The sequence below is a fragment of the Haplochromis burtoni genome, unplaced genomic scaffold (genome assembly GCF_018398535.1).
Source record: "Haplochromis burtoni strain Fernald_Lab_line unplaced genomic scaffold, NCSU_Asbu1 Contig_63, whole genome shotgun sequence".
Lineage (NCBI taxonomy): Eukaryota > Metazoa > Chordata > Actinopteri > Cichliformes > Cichlidae > Haplochromis > Haplochromis burtoni.
Genome location: NW_024582424.1, coordinates 2218717 through 2239068, shown reverse-complemented (window position 1 = coordinate 2239068; position 20352 = coordinate 2218717). Strand labels below are relative to the sequence as shown.

General features: G+C 41.7%; 1 protein-coding gene across 1 annotated transcript in view; it reads right to left on the bottom strand.

The window, feature by feature from the left end:
• ssbp2a (single stranded DNA binding protein 2a) overlaps nucleotides 1-20352 on the bottom strand; it is a 56843-nt gene that overhangs the window by 30001 nt on the left and 6490 nt on the right. Inside the window, exon 2 of the mRNA XM_005922890.3 lies at nucleotides 4170-4242. Within this exon, the coding sequence (XP_005922952.1) occupies nucleotides 4170-4242 (73 nt within the window). The remainder of the gene's footprint in view (nucleotides 1-4169; nucleotides 4243-20352) is intronic.

The window sequence follows — 20352 nt, the reverse complement described above, 5'->3', positions numbered from 1 at the left end:
CACACACACACACACACACACACAAAGAGAATGAGATCCTTCAGAAACATAGCAAGTATAACAACATGCCTGACATCTGAATTACCTGCTTTATAAGGTTAAAGAGGGTGCGAGGGAATTCTTATAACACACGCCATTAAGTAATTATGTTATGATTCTCGTGGAATCATAAGTGGATAAGTGGGTTTATGTGTGCCTGAAAGCTCTTGTATTCATGAGTACATGAAAGTGTGCGTTTGCTTCCTCGGTCAGGAGGTGTGTAGGGTATGAGGTCATAGACATGTACCGGCCTGAGGAGCCCAGCCAGACTATTGTGCGGCCTACGACACACCCTTCAGTCTCCTCCTCACAGCATTATCCATCATTCTGAGCTCATCAACTTTGAGTTTTATTTATTGCTGCTCTCTCTAAATTCTTTACCTTCCTTCCTATTAAAAAAAATGAACACAGACAAGTTTCTAAATAAGTCTGACAGCAAAAAATGCAATTCTTGAAGATGGCCATTGAGCAAGGTGGAATAAGAGTTTTACTGCATGTGGACTCGACTGGTTCTTATATAGCGCTTCTCTACTCTACCTGAAGTACTCATAGTACTTTATACAACATACCTCATTCATGCCCATTCATATACATGCTTTCCATCAAATAATCATAATAATAACACGCATTTACTCTCTGCCCAACCTTCCAACTAGTAGATGACCTGCTCTACCTCCTGAGCTACAGCCACCCCACATGTATCTCTGCTTTCAGGCATTTATCCTATAATATTAGGCTCATATTAGGTCAATAAATTTGACCGACTAATCCTTAAAGTCAGGTTTTCAATACAGAGCAAAAAAAAAAAGTGTTGGGCAATCGACTCTTAATAAGTTTAACGAGGCGTCTCTGAGGAAACTTGCTAACAGCAGCGTTTTCTTTCTCAAATCAAGAACCACTATCGCCACAGAGGAAACATGGAGAAAAAGAGTAAATCAGCCTATGATAAAATTCAGTTTGAGAGTGACAGCATATGCAAATGAAAAGCACGAGACAAATTACACAGATTTGAATCTGATCACTGAGACAAATTTCGGATATTGTCCGGGCTCATTTACGAGCAAATTAATTTCTCTTTCGGATCTTACTGTTATCTTGAGATGTGATTATTTCAAACAAATCGGTACACACAGAGAGAGAGAGAGAAAAGAGCATCTTAAGGTATTAAGATTTGAATCAAAAATAAAATATCTGAAATGTGAAAACAAGGTGGAGAAAAAAAGAAAATGTTCTTTTCTTCTGGGGCAGCATACCACTCAAATAAGACACCAAAACAAAGTAGTTTCCAGTGGAAGTGAACATGGTTACAACATGCTTAAAAAAGCAGTTTATAATAAAGCAAATTCCCAGTTCAGGAAAAGTGCAGATGGGGGTGGGCGGAGGAATAGATAGTTATTTAAAAAGCAGAAAATGAGCTATCTACGAAGGAGAAAATCAATTTTTTCTACCTACTGCTGGAAAAACTGCTGTGGATTTTATGTGATAATCTGCTGAAGTTAGCGCGGTGAACTTCACTGGTGCCGAAGAAAGAAAAACACAGCGTCAGTGGGAGGGTTTCAGACGCTGTTCATCAGACTGACACGTCAGCTGAAACAGTCGTAGCACCTTGCAGGCTGTCGTCGGCCTTGCAAACAGCTAAAAATGACATCACCGCTGCTGACGTGCTGTGCATTTTGCTGTCACTTTAGGCTCTCGATTCTCGTAGCCTGGCTCCTCCACGCATTTCAGCGATATACCGACGCAGGAGCACAGAGGGAGATTGCTGCAACAGTAGGAAGAGTGATTGCTTTGTTTTGCAGTGACTTCAAGCGTGCCTCAAGTGTGTGCATAAACTGTTATGGGGATGACTTGACACCATAGTCCAACATGTCGTTTACAATCGCAGCATTCGTCAGAATCAGTGACATCACCCACGTGTAGGACGACTTTGAGCACAGTGTTCATGGATGAACTGTGCTTAGCCCCATGTTCGTCTTAATTTTTGATAAGGCTTAGACAAGTAGAACTCAAAGGCTGCGCTGCATAAATGGATCCATGTGAGGACAATCACAGTGGTTCATGGAAAGCACAAGAGAAACAGTAGTTAGTGGTTGTAACTTCAGCCTTATGACTATGTGTTTACCCCACTAATGGGCTTTTCTATTGATTGTGTGTGGTGACCAGGTTTGAGTTTGGAGCCCACACCTTGGCTCTGACCCTGTACACACACACACACACACACACACACACACACACACACACACAGAGCTGAAAAGTGTGAGCAGTAGTGAGACAATGACACAATTGTTTTGTCTGCATCTGACTTCTCAGAGTGACCTCATGTTCATCTTTTTTAATTTCCCTTCATATTATGTTTAATCCAAGTAAAAGAAGAAGACTATTGTGCCACCTGCTACAGCAGCGGTGTGAACAAGCGCTAACATAACAGGAAAAGCTGAATCACCGCATGTTCAATCAGACCGTCCTGACCTCAGCTGCAGATCAGACACAGCGACTTTTAGAAGGAATGGTTTGCTTTGAAGTGTTTTGGGAGGGTCAGGAACTGCCCCCGTTTGTTTGGCCCGCATGCTTTTAGTCTAAGTTCGCAGTTCCAGTAAACCCTATTGGCAGCCAGCAATTTCCATTTACACACCATGACAAAGAAGGTTTTACTTTCTCGAACTGGCAGAAACGATACAGAAAAAAATCGAGAATGAGCATGACATTCATCATTTCTCACATTTAATTGGCTGCAGCTTAGACCAAACAAGATTGCACACAGTTCAGGTCAGGACACTTTCTAGTGTCTCTTGTATTTCCCCTTCATCTGGAAAGTGTGGAGAAAAAACCCCAAAAAACAACGAATGTGCCCGCATATCCTGTCTTCCTGTGGTCTGCATTCCCAGGAGGTCTTTTAGGAGGTCATGCTGCAGAAAGATCCCTTTAGCATGATTGCTGGCAGATGTAGGCAATGTGTGACATGGGCACAGTTTTGTTTTCACCCTTACTCGTGTAAAATGTAAACCTTTTGAATTTGTGCTGTATTGTCTTTAAGGTTTCCGATCTTTTTGTTGTTTTTCTTTGAGCCATCAATTTAGTTTGAGAGGTTTGCGTGGTTTCTTTTTGCCACTTCTTCTAAGCTGTCCGTTTGTGATTTGATATTTATATCAAGGTATCCCTTTACGATTTGTGAATTGCCGCCCCGGGCTCCTGTTCCATGAGCATAAGGATGCGCTGTAAACCCATGTGAATGATAACACAGGGCTTTAAAGCCGTACTACAACCCACCCTTCCAGCACCAGTTACACTTTTTTTGCAAACATGTTTATGCTCTGTGTGTACGTGCACGTGTATGCTTGCATATGTGTGCATGCGGACGGCACAAAAGCGGCTGTGTTTATACTTGTTGCGCTCCCGCCGAATGCATTCCCACACTTGAACATGACACCGCCTATCTTCTTCATCTGCGGAAGAGAGATCAAGTGATACGGCAGAGAGGAAAGGGTGTCTGAGAGAAACTGAGGTGTAGGTACGTGTGCGCACGTGTGCGAACACACACTAAGAGCGATGAGAATCGGTGCCAGCTGATGATGTAACCTTTTCCACCACCCACACCCCCTTTCCCCCTTTGTTCTCCTCTTCCTCTGGCCGATGTACAACAAGCCTCTAGCTACTGTCTCCTACATTGCAATTTACCGTCATTTACTGCAAAGCTCAATCATCAGCTGACCTCCTTTTCACCTCATCACCTTTTCACCTCCGCGGAATTAAAGTGAGGACAAGCGCAGGGAGAGGAGTGGAGAGACAGACGAGAAGGAGAGCAGGAAGATTACAATAAAAACAGAGGAGGACAAGATGGGAAGAGAGGGACAAACACAAAGCTGCCGAGCGGATCAGACAATGATGTCAGTCGGAGACGTCAGCTCCAGCCTAAGCATCATAAGTCTCCCTGCGCGCCGGCTCCAGTCCCACTAAATGCAACACTAATGTTAAAAAGCTTGTTGTCTCAGCACTGCGAGGCCAGGCTAATTCAATTAGCCGCTACACTTGTTCGACATGTTATATGAGGGTCAGACCACCCTTCAGAGTGGACACATACAGTACATGGCCTGCAGTCCGGCACAAACACATAAAGCATTTTTGTGACTTACCTCTGAGAGAAAGGTCTGTGCTGACTTCTGTGCTCCTACATGCAGCAGGTACTCGTACACATAAAGAGCCAACCTGCACAAACAAAGAACAACAGCAGGACAAAAGATGAAAGAGGCAAACAGATATGAGGCGAGTAAGCAAGAGACAGTGAAAACAGTCTTAGTTTTACAAGCAGGCAAAAATTAGAGCAACTACTAAGCACTTGCAAATCTCCAAATATTGAAATAAATAAGTTTTTCTCTGGGTGTTTGAGACAAATCCATACATAGTGGGAAACTGCACTAAAGACGAACACCTAGGCGTGGATACAATTGCCAGGCAGCCAGGCAGGACTAGAATCCTGTATGAGGAGATGAGTGAAAACTTCAGTCTGTTAGAATTCCCATGGGAAACACAAAGACACACTCTAACTTAGGAGCAATATTCCTGCCCCCAAATTGCCAAACAGACAGGACAACCATTAAAAACATTCGAAATTCACGCAACATATAAGCTAAAACAACACAGTGATAACAGTAGGCCTGGTGGGACCACACTGAGAAATACCTCACCTCAATGCCTTGGGCTCTCCATGGACTTCCTCCCATGGCTTTGATCACAGTAAGAATTAATTACAGGCTTGATTTGTTAATCAATTCTCCTCCCTGTGAGCCTCTCCTGGTACTAACAGCAACTTAGGAAATGGAGGACGGGGTAATCTACTGGTCTATAAATACAAGGTAAAAATTGATCTACAGGGGATCAACAGCAGATCTCACTGACTCCTAATGGCACTGCGTAGATTTAGAGATTTAGCCATTGTAAGAACACAAAGTAACTCTACAGGGATATGAACATGATCAGCGTATTTAGCAGTATTAGTACAAAAAACTATTCTGTCAGATGTTTGTATACTCAGTGGGCTTGATGTGTGCTGAAACAGCAATGTATTAATACAATTGTGTTATATATGGCTTCAATTAAATGACTAATCTGTTGACTATTTCTCAGTGAATCAGTGTGTCGCTGTCTAATGCATACCGCTGGAAAACTGCCAACATTTCTATCATCATTTTTAAAGATTATGGGGACATAGTGAAATAGTTCTCCAGACTTTCTGAAGGTCTTTCAAAGTTTTTCTTTGGACATTGGTTGCTTTTTCTCTCATTTTAAGTCCAGTCTGCATATTTGGCCATTTTCAGAGACATGTTTTTTGATTTTTTTTGTTCGTTTCTTAAGCCACTTAATATTGACCTATGAATCATCCAAGCATAGAAAGGCACCTAAACAGTGTGGTGTCTACATATAACAGCAAAAAGACAGTTTTAAATCTTTGGGCAATTTGTTACTAGCATTTTGTTGCAAACCCCCCCAAAAAAACTAGAAAGAAAACACAAAATTTCTCCTCATTTCTTTAGCTGAATCTATGACAAATGCCAAAAGACAGAAGATAACACAGTTTGACAGACATGAAATGGTAGTTTGACAGCAAATACTATTTGCTCTCAAAATATATTTAACGCAATGCTACTTCCACAGAATCATTAGTGATTCCCAAAGTGCTATTAGGTGAAAACCTGGTAAATCCAGACACGATGTGGAGCATCCATCCACAAAGGTTTCTACAGAAACAGTCTTAGTGGAAGGCTGGCCCATAGGAAGCAATTCTTAAGGGAAACAGGGAGAAAAGGCTAAGGTACATCAAATTACACAAGATGTGGACTGAAAATCTGTGGCAGGTCTGATGGAGTGATGAATCCAAACTGGAAAATTTTGGTTCAAATCATCATCAAATCATCGCTGCTAATCATCACGGACAGAAAAACACAGTGAAACCCTATCAGCCATAGATTGGCTTCCCCAGAGCCCAAACCTCAACTTTATTGAAGCAGTGTGGGATCATCGTGACAGAGAACGGAACAAAGGGTACGAGGAACCGCAGAAGAGCTTTAAATGTTCTTCAAAAAGCCTGGAGAACTATTCCTGAAGTCTACTTAAACAAATGACACCAGAGAGTTCAGACTGTGTTGGAGACTAAAGCTGATTATACCAACATTTTTTTCAAGCTCATTAGAATTGACCACACTCTGTTTTTGCCATATGTACTGTATTTCCATGTGAGTTTACAAGTTTCAATTAATTGTTGGACCCGTTTCCCATTTTCCTACCAAACTATAAAGAAATGATGGAGTGGTACAAGACTTTTGCAGAGTACTGTACTGTTGTATATGACGAAAGACGATTCAAACACACATCTGAGAAGCCTTAAACATGATGCATCGAGCGCTTTGAGCTGGAGCTTGGAGCTTTGTACGTTAGTGGGTTCAACTTTCTGAAGGCATGAAGCCATGAACGATGGCCACACTGGGACAGCAGCTGTCCTAGAACACCCCCACCCACTGAAAGGTGCTACCAGCTTGTTGTAGCAGATCCAGACTCTTACACCGAAGTAAAAATAAACTCCCCAGACAGCTCTGTCTGCCTGTCTGAAGATGATGGACTGCACACCTTTCTGCTATGCACACAGGTACTCTGTCTGCGGCCCCCACCTCCTCCGTCCCTCTCCTTTATTTCCATCTTTCTTCATCGCTTTCATCCTTCGTCTACCTCCCCCTCCTCTCCCTTTCACTCTGTGCCTTTTCTGTCTTGGTTTCGTCTTGCACCCTTTTTTATTTTTTATTTTTTACAGAGGCCATGTTTGTTTAACGATGAAAGGACGAGGAGGTAACCTCTTTCCGTCTATCCTTCCCCTCCTATATCCATCTCTTCTTCCCCATGTCCCCTCTCCTCCCCCCGTGGCCGGGCTGTAATGTGTAACCAAAGAGATAGAGACAGAACGTTTCACAGGGACAAGGTTAACAGAACAATGAGAGGCTTGACAAAACTCTTGACACCTCGACAACTGAACATGAATAAAAGATGTGCCCGATGTGTGTTTTTTTTTTTTTTCCAAGGCGCTGCACAACCCCCGAACATTTCTAGGAACGAACTTGCTCCGTCGCTCTGTTCTGCTTCGTTTTCCTGTCAGCCTGTCGAAATCTGTCACTCCCTCCTGTGAACCCCACCGCCAGCCACTGCAGCATCAGTATAGAACTATTTATTAATACTGACAGATCGCATGTATCTGCAGTGAATACATTCGTAGCGATGATGACAACCTGATGGGCTGCATGAATGAATTTGTTGTGTCAGTGGGAATAAATAAAGAAATGAAAGCTTGTTCTCAGCATGCACCAGTTTGTTTTCAGTCAGCTATCTATTACTATGCTAAATACAGCCTCGCATGGTAGCTGCCTCGGATAAAGACTTAAAGGTTTTAACCTATGATTGATTTCACAGAGGCTCCGCGCTGTGACCTTTGGTCCTAATAGAGAGGTGGGAATCGAAGGAAGTGAGGAAACCTAGGAAAGGTGGATAGAAGAGGGCAGTAGTGGCAAAGGTGATGCAGTTTTTTTTTAAAAAAGAAGTGAAACCACAGGTACATATGCTATTACAAGTTTTGGAGAGGTGATGAAAGAAAGGGAAAAAAGAAGGAAGACTTGGTTCATTTTTGACCTTAAATACAGGGAGTTTAAAGGCGTAAAAGCTTGCAAAATACACCCATAACACCCTCCTTCTCTTAGCACACACCAACAGGTGGAGTTTAAACGTGACTGATAAGCAGAAAGCAACAGAGCAGATATTGGTAGCACTCGATATCTGCCTAACTTTAACTCACAACTACTCATTTCCTCCAAGACGAGTGATAGGCTTTGAAAGCACTAAATCCCTTCATGCTGTTGCCTCATTGTTCACTTACCACTTGTTCAACTTGCTCACTTACCACAAGCAGCTACAAGGAACTCGGTAGGACGACGGAGCCCAAACACTGAGCAGAGATAACGTTTGAGGATTAGAGGATGGGGGACTGTTCAAGGTTAAGAATCCTCTAAATTTGATACATTAAAATGAAAACATGACAATGGCTCTCCTGTCACGTTAAATAAACTGTCACTTTAAGTCATATCTGTGGGCAGCAGTGCTCAAATTGAGGCAGCCAATGATTTTCGAAATGCTCCCTGACTCCATATTAGTCCATACACACTGAAGTTTTGAGGCGTTTGCCCTTGCTGACGGACACGCACGTTTCTTTCCATTTCTTACCTGACTACTCTGGCAATTTCTGTTGTAAATATGAAGCACTTTACATTAATCAAAGCTGCAGCTAGAATGATTAGAGTGCTGGGCCCCTCCCGCTTTGTTTCCACTCCATGCTGCTCGTAAGCGTGTGCACAAATGCACTTCTGGGCGTGTTTTGCGTCACGGTGGTGGTTCTAGCAGAGAAGGCATAGGCAGAGGAGAGGGGTGAACTTTCAGGTCTCCAAGTGACCCATTTATCCTTCAAATTCAAGTGGTTCCGTCTTCTCTGAGTCACATCTAATTAAATTCATATTTCAAGCCGAACCCCATCCCGGCTGCTCTCGCAAAAATCTACAAGACCAGACAGCTGCAGCAAGCTCATACAGTCAGAGACTGAGCTTAGCTTAATGAAGGCAGCAGGCAGAAACACTGACCAGTTTCTACGCAGTCTTGTAACAGAGCCACCGTTGCTGTTACCAGGCTGTCGAACAGAGAGGAAATCAGGGAAAGGAGAGCTATCTCGGAGCTCAACCACAACCTCAGCTTAAAGCGAAGACATGAAGCTTTTTTTTCCTCAGGATCAGCATTTAGGAGACCAACAGATCACTGCTAATCAATTTACTGCCATGGCGATCAAAGTCTGGCAGAGCTTCAAATCACAACAGGCAATGGTTTCAGTGATTAGGTTTGCCTATTATAGATTAGCTTCAGAATATTTCACCCTTGTTAAAGATGAAATGGAAAAGCGATTATACTTCTCATCTGAATCGACACGTTAAGTGACATATATCCAGGACTCAATACTGTGCTGACATGGCCTAATTACATATTTGACCAGGAAAATCAAATTAAATGTTATATAAGTGAAAAGGGAAGCAATCAAATCCTTACTGCCAGTAAGCAATCTTCATTAATGATTTTTAGCAGTCTGTATTACCAAAACTGCATTATTGGGAAAACTGCTGGGTGCCGGTCCTGTTGTAGTTCCACATTACTTACTTTTAATGTTTTTGTTTAAGGGAGAAATTTGCACAAACGCCACACAGCAGAGGCAGCGGCGTTTAGTATCCTCTGAATAAAGTGCTATAAAAGTATCTTACTGCACAAATGTTATTCAGGTGTGGGCAGTGGCAGGAAATCAGTTTCTCCCTGCAGAAGGTGTTGAATGCAAACTGTGTCCAAAATGGCAGTTAGAGAGTTTTGCGGCAGGAAATATTTGATCAAAAACTCAAAATAGTGTCTGTGCAGTTTATTCCAAATCCAATCAGGCAGTCTTGCCCCTTAGCAACCATGGTGGTGACGCCCCCGGGCAGTTACTGCAGGCTCAGAAACCCGGCCAGTATTCAAATACAGAAATCTCAAAATGAGGCCAGTTTTTGCTTCAGAACCTGGACCTGAGCATTTCTATTCGCTTATCTTTATAAAATCAACAAAGAATCAAGAAATCCGAAAGCCACCTCACTTATGATTCAACTACTACAACTACCAAGATAAACCATCATCCTTTAAACACACACCTTGCAAACCATCAAAGTGTTTGATGCATGCATCCCCCCCCGCGCTGCCCTCAATCATATGTCCGCTCTTTAAATTGGCACTTAGTCATCAAACCTTTGAGAACCCCTGATTTAAATGGATGGAGCGAGAGGCATAACTGCAATTTCAATCACCACCACCACATAAAAAAAACGCATGTACAGAATAATCAAATCTGATAATAACACAAAAAATAACCCCAAATATCCCCCCCCTCCACCCCAAACATCCACCTCCCCCACAGGGCTTTTTCGTTCTTATGCACAATGTTTTACAACACCCACACACTTGTACCAGTACAAAACATGATTGGCCTGGTATTCAGCAGCTCAGCTGTTATAAAACAGACGATTGGCTTTTTGGAGGTAGCGGTGGATATGTGTCAGGTGACTGCCTTCTCTGGCGTTACACAATTTTTCCTTAGACCTCTATTCCACGCTCCTCAGCTTTTAGTTTTAGTTTAGTGACGTTGAATTCAAAAGATTTTTGTGCAGACGAAGAGTCACATGATGGGTGAAACACCCCCCTTTTTTTTTTAAATGCGAGAGTGCAAAGAGGCTGAAGCAGAAATGGCTGCTTCATGGAGAAAGTTGCTAACTGTGATTTTAGATTTTGTCAAGCCAGCAAACACAAAGAGAGGCTGGCTTTGCTGAACTTCATCATAGTGATGAAGTTCCAGGTGACCGTCATGCTTCTGGTCATCTGGTAAATATATTTAATTAAAGTTTTCAATTCAACTGACTTTTCAAAATTTATTTTATAGCAACAAATCACAACAACAGTTGCCCCAAAGCACTTTATATTGTAAAGATAAAGGCCCTAAAAGCTACTGAGGTAAATACCTGAATCTTTAGCACTTCAGTTGCAATTTTGCAATAGTGTTTGAAACTTTATCTGTTGTTCCTTTGTGTTTGGAAGAGAAGTATTTATTTCAACATTTGCAATCACTACTTGGAGCTTTTCTCCCACCACATCATTCTCACTTACTTCCAGCGTTTTTTTTTGTCAGCTTAGCTGCTTCTCATTCAATTTCTATAGTCTTATACACCCCCGATTCTAAAACTGTTCAGACGCTGTAAGAAATCTAACTAAACACAGAATGCAAATCTCATAAACCCGCATTTTATTCACAATAGAACACAGAAAATATATATAATTATTATACAGAGAAAATTTACTTTTTCATGACAAATATTAGCTCGTTTTCAAGTTGATAGCATGAACTAAAATGCAGATGGGACGAGGGGAGCAACTACATTTCAAGTAGTACTAAAAAGAAACCGCCGGAGGAACAATTTGCAACTAATTAGGTTAATTGGCAACAGCTCAGCAGCATGATTAGGTATAATAAGGGCATTTCAGACATAACGATGGGCAGACGTTCAGCAACCTCGAAAAAATTATCTCTGAAAATTGTGGTACAATTCCTTAATATTTTTTCTAAAAGGAAAATTGTGAAGACTGAGTATCTCATTGTCTACGGAAAAGATTCGGAGAATCTGGAGAAATCTGTGAACAAAGGACAAGGCTGAAAATCAATACTGGATGCTCGTGATCTCTGGGCCCTCGGGCAGCACTGCATTCAGAACAGGTTAAAGCTCTATCATGCAAAGAAGAGGCCATACTGTATGTAAACATGATCCAGAAATGCCCGTGTCCTCTGTGGACCGAAGTCATTTAAAATGGACTGAGGCAAAATGGAAAAACTGTAATGTCTTTTGAAAAACCTGCGTCCTCACAGAGGGACCATCCGGCTTGTCATTGGTGGTTGGATCAAAAGCCTGCAACTCCTTGGTATGAGGGTGAAAGGTGCTTACAGGTTCTCAACATATGCACACGTCATCTTTTCCAGGGAAGCATATTTTAGCAAGTCAATGTTAAAAGAAAGAAAGAAGCTAACTTTTTGAAACAAGAAATCACGCCCCCCTTCCCGGTCATCATTATCTTCCAATAAGGCAAACACAACCATGATTATTGCCTTGAACCTAACAATTAAATAAGCACACCTTTAACGATTAATTCCTGTCACATCGTTAAAACAACTATTTCGATGTTACTACAGGTTTGGACACATACTGTAGCACTTAATCTGCAATACTCCTACACATTCAGCAGGAAAATTACTTACATTCAGTCTAGCCTTTAGAAAAAAAGAAAAATGAAATGCAAGTAACTGCTGGTTTTCTGCTCAAGTCATACAGAAGATCAAAATTCACTGAAAGTAAATCTTTTAATTGAGGCCTCGGCTTTTCAACCTCGGCTGAACGAGGGTCCAACACTGCGTTGCTCTAGGAATGTGGCATTTGCACAACGTACGGAAATATTGTTAAACGTTATTATAATTATATAAGTATTTTTGAATGTAGCAACTGCCTGACATGTCTAAAAATAAATGTGTGTGTGTGTAAACGAGTGAAAATAAAAATTCAGTGCAGTGATTTACCGTTCTGTCTTTCGAGGAACAGCTGGAGATTAGAGCCTCTGTATGCTGTCAACCAGGGATTAACTTGCAACTTCTCTCATGAATTGGTCAAACACAGGTTGGACACGTGATCAGTACTCTGAACATGTGTTCAGTACAGAGTTGCTCGTGTATTAAACAACCATAAAAAGATAAAAAGACATACATTCATATAGGAACCATATCCCTCTGTCGTTGTCAGGATGGAGGAAAATTACAGAGAAAAATTAAAGAGGAAGAGAGCGATGGTGGGACAGGAGTATAACAGAGCGAGATGAAAGGTTTTGGTGACAAGCAGAGAGAAGAAGAGGGATTAGAGAGACGGAGAGGGAAAAAAAGGATGGAGGTGATGGGTGCTAGCGGATGAGCCCTGAGATGAATCCTCATGAGATCTGTAAACTTTCATATTCTAATGTTGAGGATTCTCACCGAGCGGTGTCTCAGTTAGTCAAGCACCCTGCTGTGACCTCCTTCTGCAAATTAACACAAAACCCTGCAATGAAAAAAAAAGTCTACAGAGCTACAGTAGAAGTGATTCCTACCGTTTTTTGAAGAGAAAAAGCAAATGACTACATGCTGTGCTGAAATCATAACATACAGGATGGACTGGAAGCTACACAAGCGTAGCATGCCGTGGTGTATGCGCTGGATTTCATTATATTTTTATAAACGCATTTTAAAGAGTCCTGTGAAGAGGTAATAACAATGGAAAAGTAATCCTATTGAACCAAGTCACAGACAGGAAGTTATACGCTGTAGTTATCTCCTGGATATGCTTACCTACACACAAAAAACCCACTAAATTAGCATCTTAAATCTCTGCTGTGTGTTTTCACAGCAAAGAATAATTTTAGCAAATGTGCCACAGTGAAGTAGAGCTGTAGTGTCTTTGAAGCGCTTTGCTTTCAAGCGACCGTACACGAAATAAAAAAGCAATGAAAGCAATTTTAAAAAAAAGTTACTCCTCCGAATTCAATATAATAGCAGTAACACTGCAAATTAGACCTGCAGTAAACTCCAGCTTGGTGAAAGTCATAATACATAAATGTGGACAGCCTCATTCTGAATGTTCTGCTTTCATTTGTGTGATATTAATTAAAAAAAAAAAAAATGCAATCCCATCACTCAGCGCCTTCCAGCTCGTCTCAGTGAGGATCTACTTTAGCGATCCTCTGCAGCTTGACAGCCGAATGTTGAGATTTATTATTATTTTTTTAGACTTTTGCCATGTTACATAATTTTGCAGCATATGTGACTGATGCAATACAGACAGTGACAGCAGTAATCACAAGTATAGAGGAAGGTGCCCTGCATAAAACTGAGCCACTTTACCAATTAGCATCATGCAAATGCTTGATTAGAGACTGGTCATCGTTATGTCAAAGCAGGCTTTAGATATAGGTACAGAACAACCACATGGCTGCTTTTTTATTACCTGACTCACAGAAATTCTGAGGCAGGTACTGAGATCAGCATTTGGGAGTGCTAAAAAAAAAAAAAAAAGAATTTAACAAATCAACACATTTACTGTTTTTTAGTTGGATTTTTTTCTTTTTTATTAATTATCACCCAGCCACCTAAAACACACAATGTTTTACACCGTTTTCATTACATCCTTGAGACATCCTAAGTGATATCACACCACAACACACAGCGCTGGGCCACAATGGCAACACAAATCACAGACACCTGTCTTTGAGTTAGAGGTATGATCGTAAGCGTTATCGTTTTTGTCGTGCCGAGCCTACACTGAATGCTACGGGATCCATCTCTCCAAATCAAGCCTCTGTGAGGCTCCGGCAGCTCGGGCTCCTGATGAATCTGGCGAGGACAGAGAGGGACCCCGCCATAAAAGGGAGCGCGGCGATCAAGCTGCTGCCCCTGCTGAGGACAGCCCTGTGTGTGACAGCCAAACACTTTCCCTGATTAATCAAGCCTAGCAGCGGGGCTTTATGTGCCATTAAGAGCCCTGCTAAATGACTTCACTTCATTCATTAAAGTGGAGCATCCTCTGCGGGTAGAGCAGCTCCGCTCGCCAGACAGACAGACAGACAAGTGAAAGCTTGGAGGAGATGGTGGTGGGGCAGCGATGAGGGTGGTGGGGGCACAGAGGCAAGATAAACAACGACAAATATAGACCCATTACAATGCTGAATTATTCATCTTATACGCAGAGCTTCAGGAAAACAACAGAGGGAAGAAAAAAAACAAGAGTCCAAACAACCATGGGGCTTATAGAGTCTTTATACACCAAAGAATATCATTAACACAGGACTACTTATGCACACACCTTGTCTGAGAAAGGTACCACACTGGGATCACGGCCAAATCACTTTAAATGGAAAAATCAGGTTCCAGTAGACTTATCCGTGAAGCGCTTTCATTAGGTATAGTTTTAATGAATCTGTGCAGGGGGAGTTTGACAGCTATAGGTGCGAGTAAATAAATCGCTTGAAAGTGTTGTGCGCCGCCTACAGCACATGTTAATATAAGCTATTCTCAGAGCACAAATTCATACAGGATCAAAAAGTCAGGCAGAAAATTCCAGAAAGGGAAGATTACAGAAGGGAGAGGCAATGATGCACCCCGACAGCACTGAGAGTGGACAAAGATTGGTAATTTACCAGTCAAAAGGGAGATAAAGATGGAGGGATGGAGAGAAAGATAAATAGATAAAGATTAGCAGCAACAGGAGATCCAGGGGGCAGAGAGGAAGAGAGAGACAAATGAGACTGAAGAAGAGGGAGGCTGAAAGAGAAAGAGAGAGGTAGAGAGTAAATGATTAATGAAAGGCGCTGAGGAGGGAGGTCAGGACTGAGCAGAAGAGGAGTGATGCTGCAGCCAGTGAGCAAAACCGAAGAGGACAACATTATGAGCAGCCGTGCTGCTGTCGCTCACCGTAACACAGGATTTGTAAAAGGGGAACCAAATGTGACTCAAAAGAGCTTGAGAGCACGCGTTGAATCTACTGAATTTGCCAAATTCACTAAATAAGGCTTTTTTTTTTTTTCCTTTTCATGTTTAAACACAGATTCTAATTGGCCGTAATGCCTTTGAGAGGCTTTTATTGTTATTTAAGCGAAGGACTGGCAAAAATACAATGAACACTTGCGTGTGGATAAGTTTGCGTCACTGTAGAGAAGAAAACTTTGATCACCGGTGATGATTTATTACTTGACAAAACTGTTCAAAGACTTTCATTAGATCCTTTAACTTCTTGCAACATCTTAGTCAAATTCATGCCTTAAATTAATCCCCAACTGGCAGTGTGCTGTGGCTCTATCGCCGGCGCTCACTGATGCATTTCTAATTGGCATTTTTGCTGATGGTCACAAGTTAAATCTATATTCTCCATTACCCTTCCACCATGTCCCCTGGGATCTCTCTAATGGCTCCGAGCACTTGAATAGAGATATTTGTATAAAGTATATTCTCTCTGATGCCGACTCGTCTCCGCGCGGGCTTACTTCAGCTGCAGGTTTGGCGTGTAGCTGAGAGTTTGGGAGGAGCGGGAGGGAAAAGTTCACTACATCTTTGAAGATTAACAAAACATGTGTTATAATCCAGCATGGAAACAGCCTGAGGAAAGACACTTGTAGTAAAATAAACTGTGTTTTATCTGCTCGTCTTCAGCGTTTCGTCTGCACCGAGATGGTCTCACATGCTGCTTTACAGAGCAAATGTTTGTCGTAGCCTTTATCCCTCTCGTTCCACATCACATAGTAAAGCCCTTGGTGAAGTTTTGGCTCAGCGACAAGCCTGAATGCTCTATAACCGGCTCGGCAAAAAAAGACCCCAAAAAACAAAACACTGCAGCCAGCGCTGGTTAAGAATGGTTGAGCTGAATGACACTAGCTGTTACAGGTTGACCAGCAATTTCGCAATTAGCTGATAAACCACTAAGATGGAGGGTTACATAGTTTGAACGTTAACTCTTTACCTCTTGAAAGTCTACTAAGGAGGAAACTCTTTTCCAACCTGAGCATTTTGTGTCATATTTCAGGCTGTCTTAGAGAACAAAATGACTGGCTGTGCCTCAGAAGTTAGTGAGGGTGGTCTCTGTCTAAGCAGCTGCCCTCTGAAAAACCCAGAAACTATTCTAACGGTCATCAACCCATGTCTTAAGGATACAAGGAAGGTCATCAAATATCATCTTTATAGCGGAAAAGAGTTAAAGGTAAAAACTCTTCTTGACTGTAAATCATAAAGTAGTTTTTCTCTGAAACCTTGCTCCAGCAAAGATGAGAAATTGCCAAAGGTGAGATATCATGTGTTAAAGTCAAAAGAATGAAGCTCATATCCTGACAGAGAGGAAGAGTCCTGCATTCTTTGGCTCACCTCAGTGTAGACTCTGTGTTTACCTTTCATTAACTAGAGATCCCAGAATCCTCTCCTCCCGCAACCTCCCTTGGGATACTCCAATACAAGGTGAAAATAAATGCTGTAAAATAGCTGCTTGAACAACAAATATTAAAAAAAGCACAGCTTATTATGTTTGAATTATAAATTATTTCATAAATGCTGATGAAAGACTAAGTCTAAGTTTTAGTTTCCCGGATGAATTCTAATTACAGATCGCTCCGCAATCTATGTGTAAAACGGTTTTATTAACATATCTCTAAAAGGCCCAAAATATAACATTTAGAAAAGCTGAAAAATTCCACAGTTTGGGAACCACAGTGCACTGCAAATGCACTGAAACAGGATATGACAAACACAAGAATATCGTCAGCTCACGACATAAGCTAAGCTACAGGCAGACAATGATAAAAGCCAACTAATCAAGACACTCTAACCATAATGCAGCTGCAGTTGTGAATCCCCACCCTGTGCTCTAAGGACAGAACACACTGTGTCCTCAAAAAGCTACACCCAAAGGCCGTTATGATCACATGAGAAACAGTCGAGAGACAGAACGCCGTCTAACCGAGGAGAGGGGGGGGGGGTTGTTGCAATTAAGACTTGAACAGAAATGTAAAAAGGAAGCAATGCTCCCTGCCGTATACAAGCACAATCAGACAAAGTGAACCAGCTCTTGTTCTGTCAGCAGTGCAGAGACTCTACTGTATCACAGAGCAGACAACAATGCCCAGGGCTGAGATAACAGGAAATGCCAGCTTATCAGAGAGGGGAGAAAACAGAGGGAGATGGCGAGAGAGCGTGATGAGTAACTCACTGTTTACCAACAGTGTAAGTGAGCAAAAATTTCTGTTGTGTCCTTCATGTGAAAGTCTGTCATTTACACATAAGTTTCAGCCAGTGAGTCCCCCCCCCTCCTGCAACTGTAATTTGTTTGCAGAACATGTAAAGTGGATAAATCAAATAATGGGGTAGGCAAATCCATCACTTTCTTAATTTGAGTTCCATTTCATTGGCTTTGATTTGTTCAGATTGAGTCACCTCTCGTGGGGAGTTTGTTTAATTTCACAGCTGAAAGAACACCAATGATTTTTAGGAGAGTTTTCCTTGTTCAACTTTCTCTACAAGCTATTACAGTAAATCTTGAATGCAATACAGCCATAAACCCCGGAATATTAAACTGCTGTTTACAGAGAGAACTTTGATGGCGACACTTAGTGATCATACTCGCTTAATCACTGCAAAAGTCTGTTCTCAAGAGTTTACTGGAAAATACGAGAGTTAAAGCAACATTATGCAAGAATAAAAAAGGAAATCGCTTTTCCACCACGACTGGAAGTGCAACTGATAAATATGAGGTATGCGAGAGAGGTGGCGTTCACACAGAGGCAACTGAGCCATTCAACAAGTGGAGCAAATTCATCCCCGTCATTGGATTAGCAGGACTGGAGTTATGGTTTTACCCCTACTTTATGCCTTCATTTTACCCACCAATAAACCAATACTTGTTAGCAATAAGATAGTTCAAAAGGTGATTTAAAAAAAAAACAAAACATAAATGTAGTATTTATTTAAACAAACCATTATGGTGTTTAAGGAGCAGTACATATTCAATATGAATTTGCTTTTTCTGTTGAAGGAAATTCAGTTTTGCTTTGAAATTCATTCCTAATAATAAAAGTATATTTAAGAAATAAAGAGTAAAAAATCCTTAGTAAAAAGTCTTCACCAATAAGAATTAAAAAGAAGAAATGGGAAGGATTTTTTTCCACCACAAGAAATATGATTTTTCTTCATTTGTCCTGTTTTATATCTGGGTGGACATCCATTCTTCAGACAGCATTTAGTTGTTTAGACATGCAATCACTCAATTTCTTTATTGTTCACCATATACAGCATTTTTCTCTCTTGCTTTCTTCTGTATGCACACACTCTTGCCCAAACACACTGACACTGTGGCATGTATCCACTGCCATTCCCTCTACTGAGCTTGGTCTGTCATTCAGCAGCACGCAGGACCTGGAATGCGACGGCGTGGGACGCGCTCCTCTCCTGCTAGCTCCACACATCGTCCGGTGGCACACAATCTTTGTTCGACTCGCACAATACAGCATTCCACAATCAACGACAATTAAAAACAGAGGGAGAAGGAGATGACTGGGAGGACTGCACCACTCTAATCTTATAGGATTTGAATTCCTGTCTACGGGACTCTAATGGGCCTCTGTTCTTTTGAACAACAAAGCTTCAAGATGAGATTGAAAAAAGCTGATACAGATGAAGGCAATCTGAAGCAATTTGGGGAGAAATGTGAAGCTATTAAGGCCTGTATGAAGGCTCTGGAGGAAGTAGAAATAAATGACTAACCATTCAGAGGAATGTTTTTCTGTAACATGAGGTTGTAAAAATCTGCAGAAAATGTATGCACCAAAGTGTCTGCAAATTACAATAATTAAAAAACACACACACACACAGAAAATATTTTTTTAAAAACACACTTTTTGTACACAATATTTCCAGCTAATTCACGTGTAGCTAGCACTGGATCAGAGTTGGTGAGTCCTGCTGCGTCCCTGTTGCCCACCTGGTCTCACTCTTTTGTCCTTCCTGCTCTTCAATGGTAGAAATTGGCATTAAGTGGACTTTAAGCGATTTAAATCGTAAACACGAGGATATTCCATCTTGGATTTCACTGGGGAGAAATGAGATGTCACCATGGACTTTGCAGGGATCAGTGGGCAGACAGCCTGTCATCTAAAGACGATGCATCTAAAATAAAAGAGGACAACTCCATGGCTTTACTTCTCAGAAATTAGCAGGGACAAGTGAGAAAGAGACAGAGGAGAAATGAGGGCAAGGTAGTGAGGAAGCAAAGAAAAATAATGTGTTTTTGCATGTGGGTGCAGGAGCGAGAGAGGGATAGAGAGAGAGTGTCTGAAGCAGTTCCGAAGCCTGGTCGTCACGCATGCTTAACCTTGCGCTAGTGCCTGTGCGATGCAGCTTGCATATCAATGATGGACGAATATCAGCAGAGAGGCCTCCAACCAACCTCCACTATACTCAGCAGGCTGAGGTTGGGGGGGGCAGGCAGAGCAGCATCTGCAGCTACACTACGGTGCTTACTACAGCAATGCGAGTTATATCGGGTAAGGGAAGAGTTTTTGTAAATGTAAGTGTGATATTTTAAATACACGCTGATTTAAAAAGAAATTAAAGAGTGCAATATGAAAATACTGCTTTAAACTGACAAACAAAAACACGCTTTAGATCATCTAAAAGCACTCTTGGCCCGAGTCTGTGTGTGTTTCCATTAATGGAGTTTACTTTTGCCTGGAGCTCTCCAGTCACAGAAACGCTTTCAGGGAGAGCATCCCTGACTGTGCTGTGGTTTGGAGCAAAGCTGTGCATGTTTGGTGTCACCAGAAAGAAACTTCCTGACATAAACCATGAGAGCTACGGCCGATATCACCTAACAAAGCCAGACAGTGCTGATTGTGGATCCCATTCAAGGTCATCAAGGCGGACTATGAAATCCCCAGCCTCCCTCATTTCTCTTTTGTGTCTCATCATACCTAGAGGTGGAAGATCTGGCCAAAACATGTTTTTTAAGTTAGTCTGGGTAATTTCATGACAAAACAACATCAAATGCCATGAGAAAAGACTGCCTGAGAGACGAAACACCTTTAAAACTGGGCATTTGTGCACAGCTTTAAAACCACGAGCAGCAC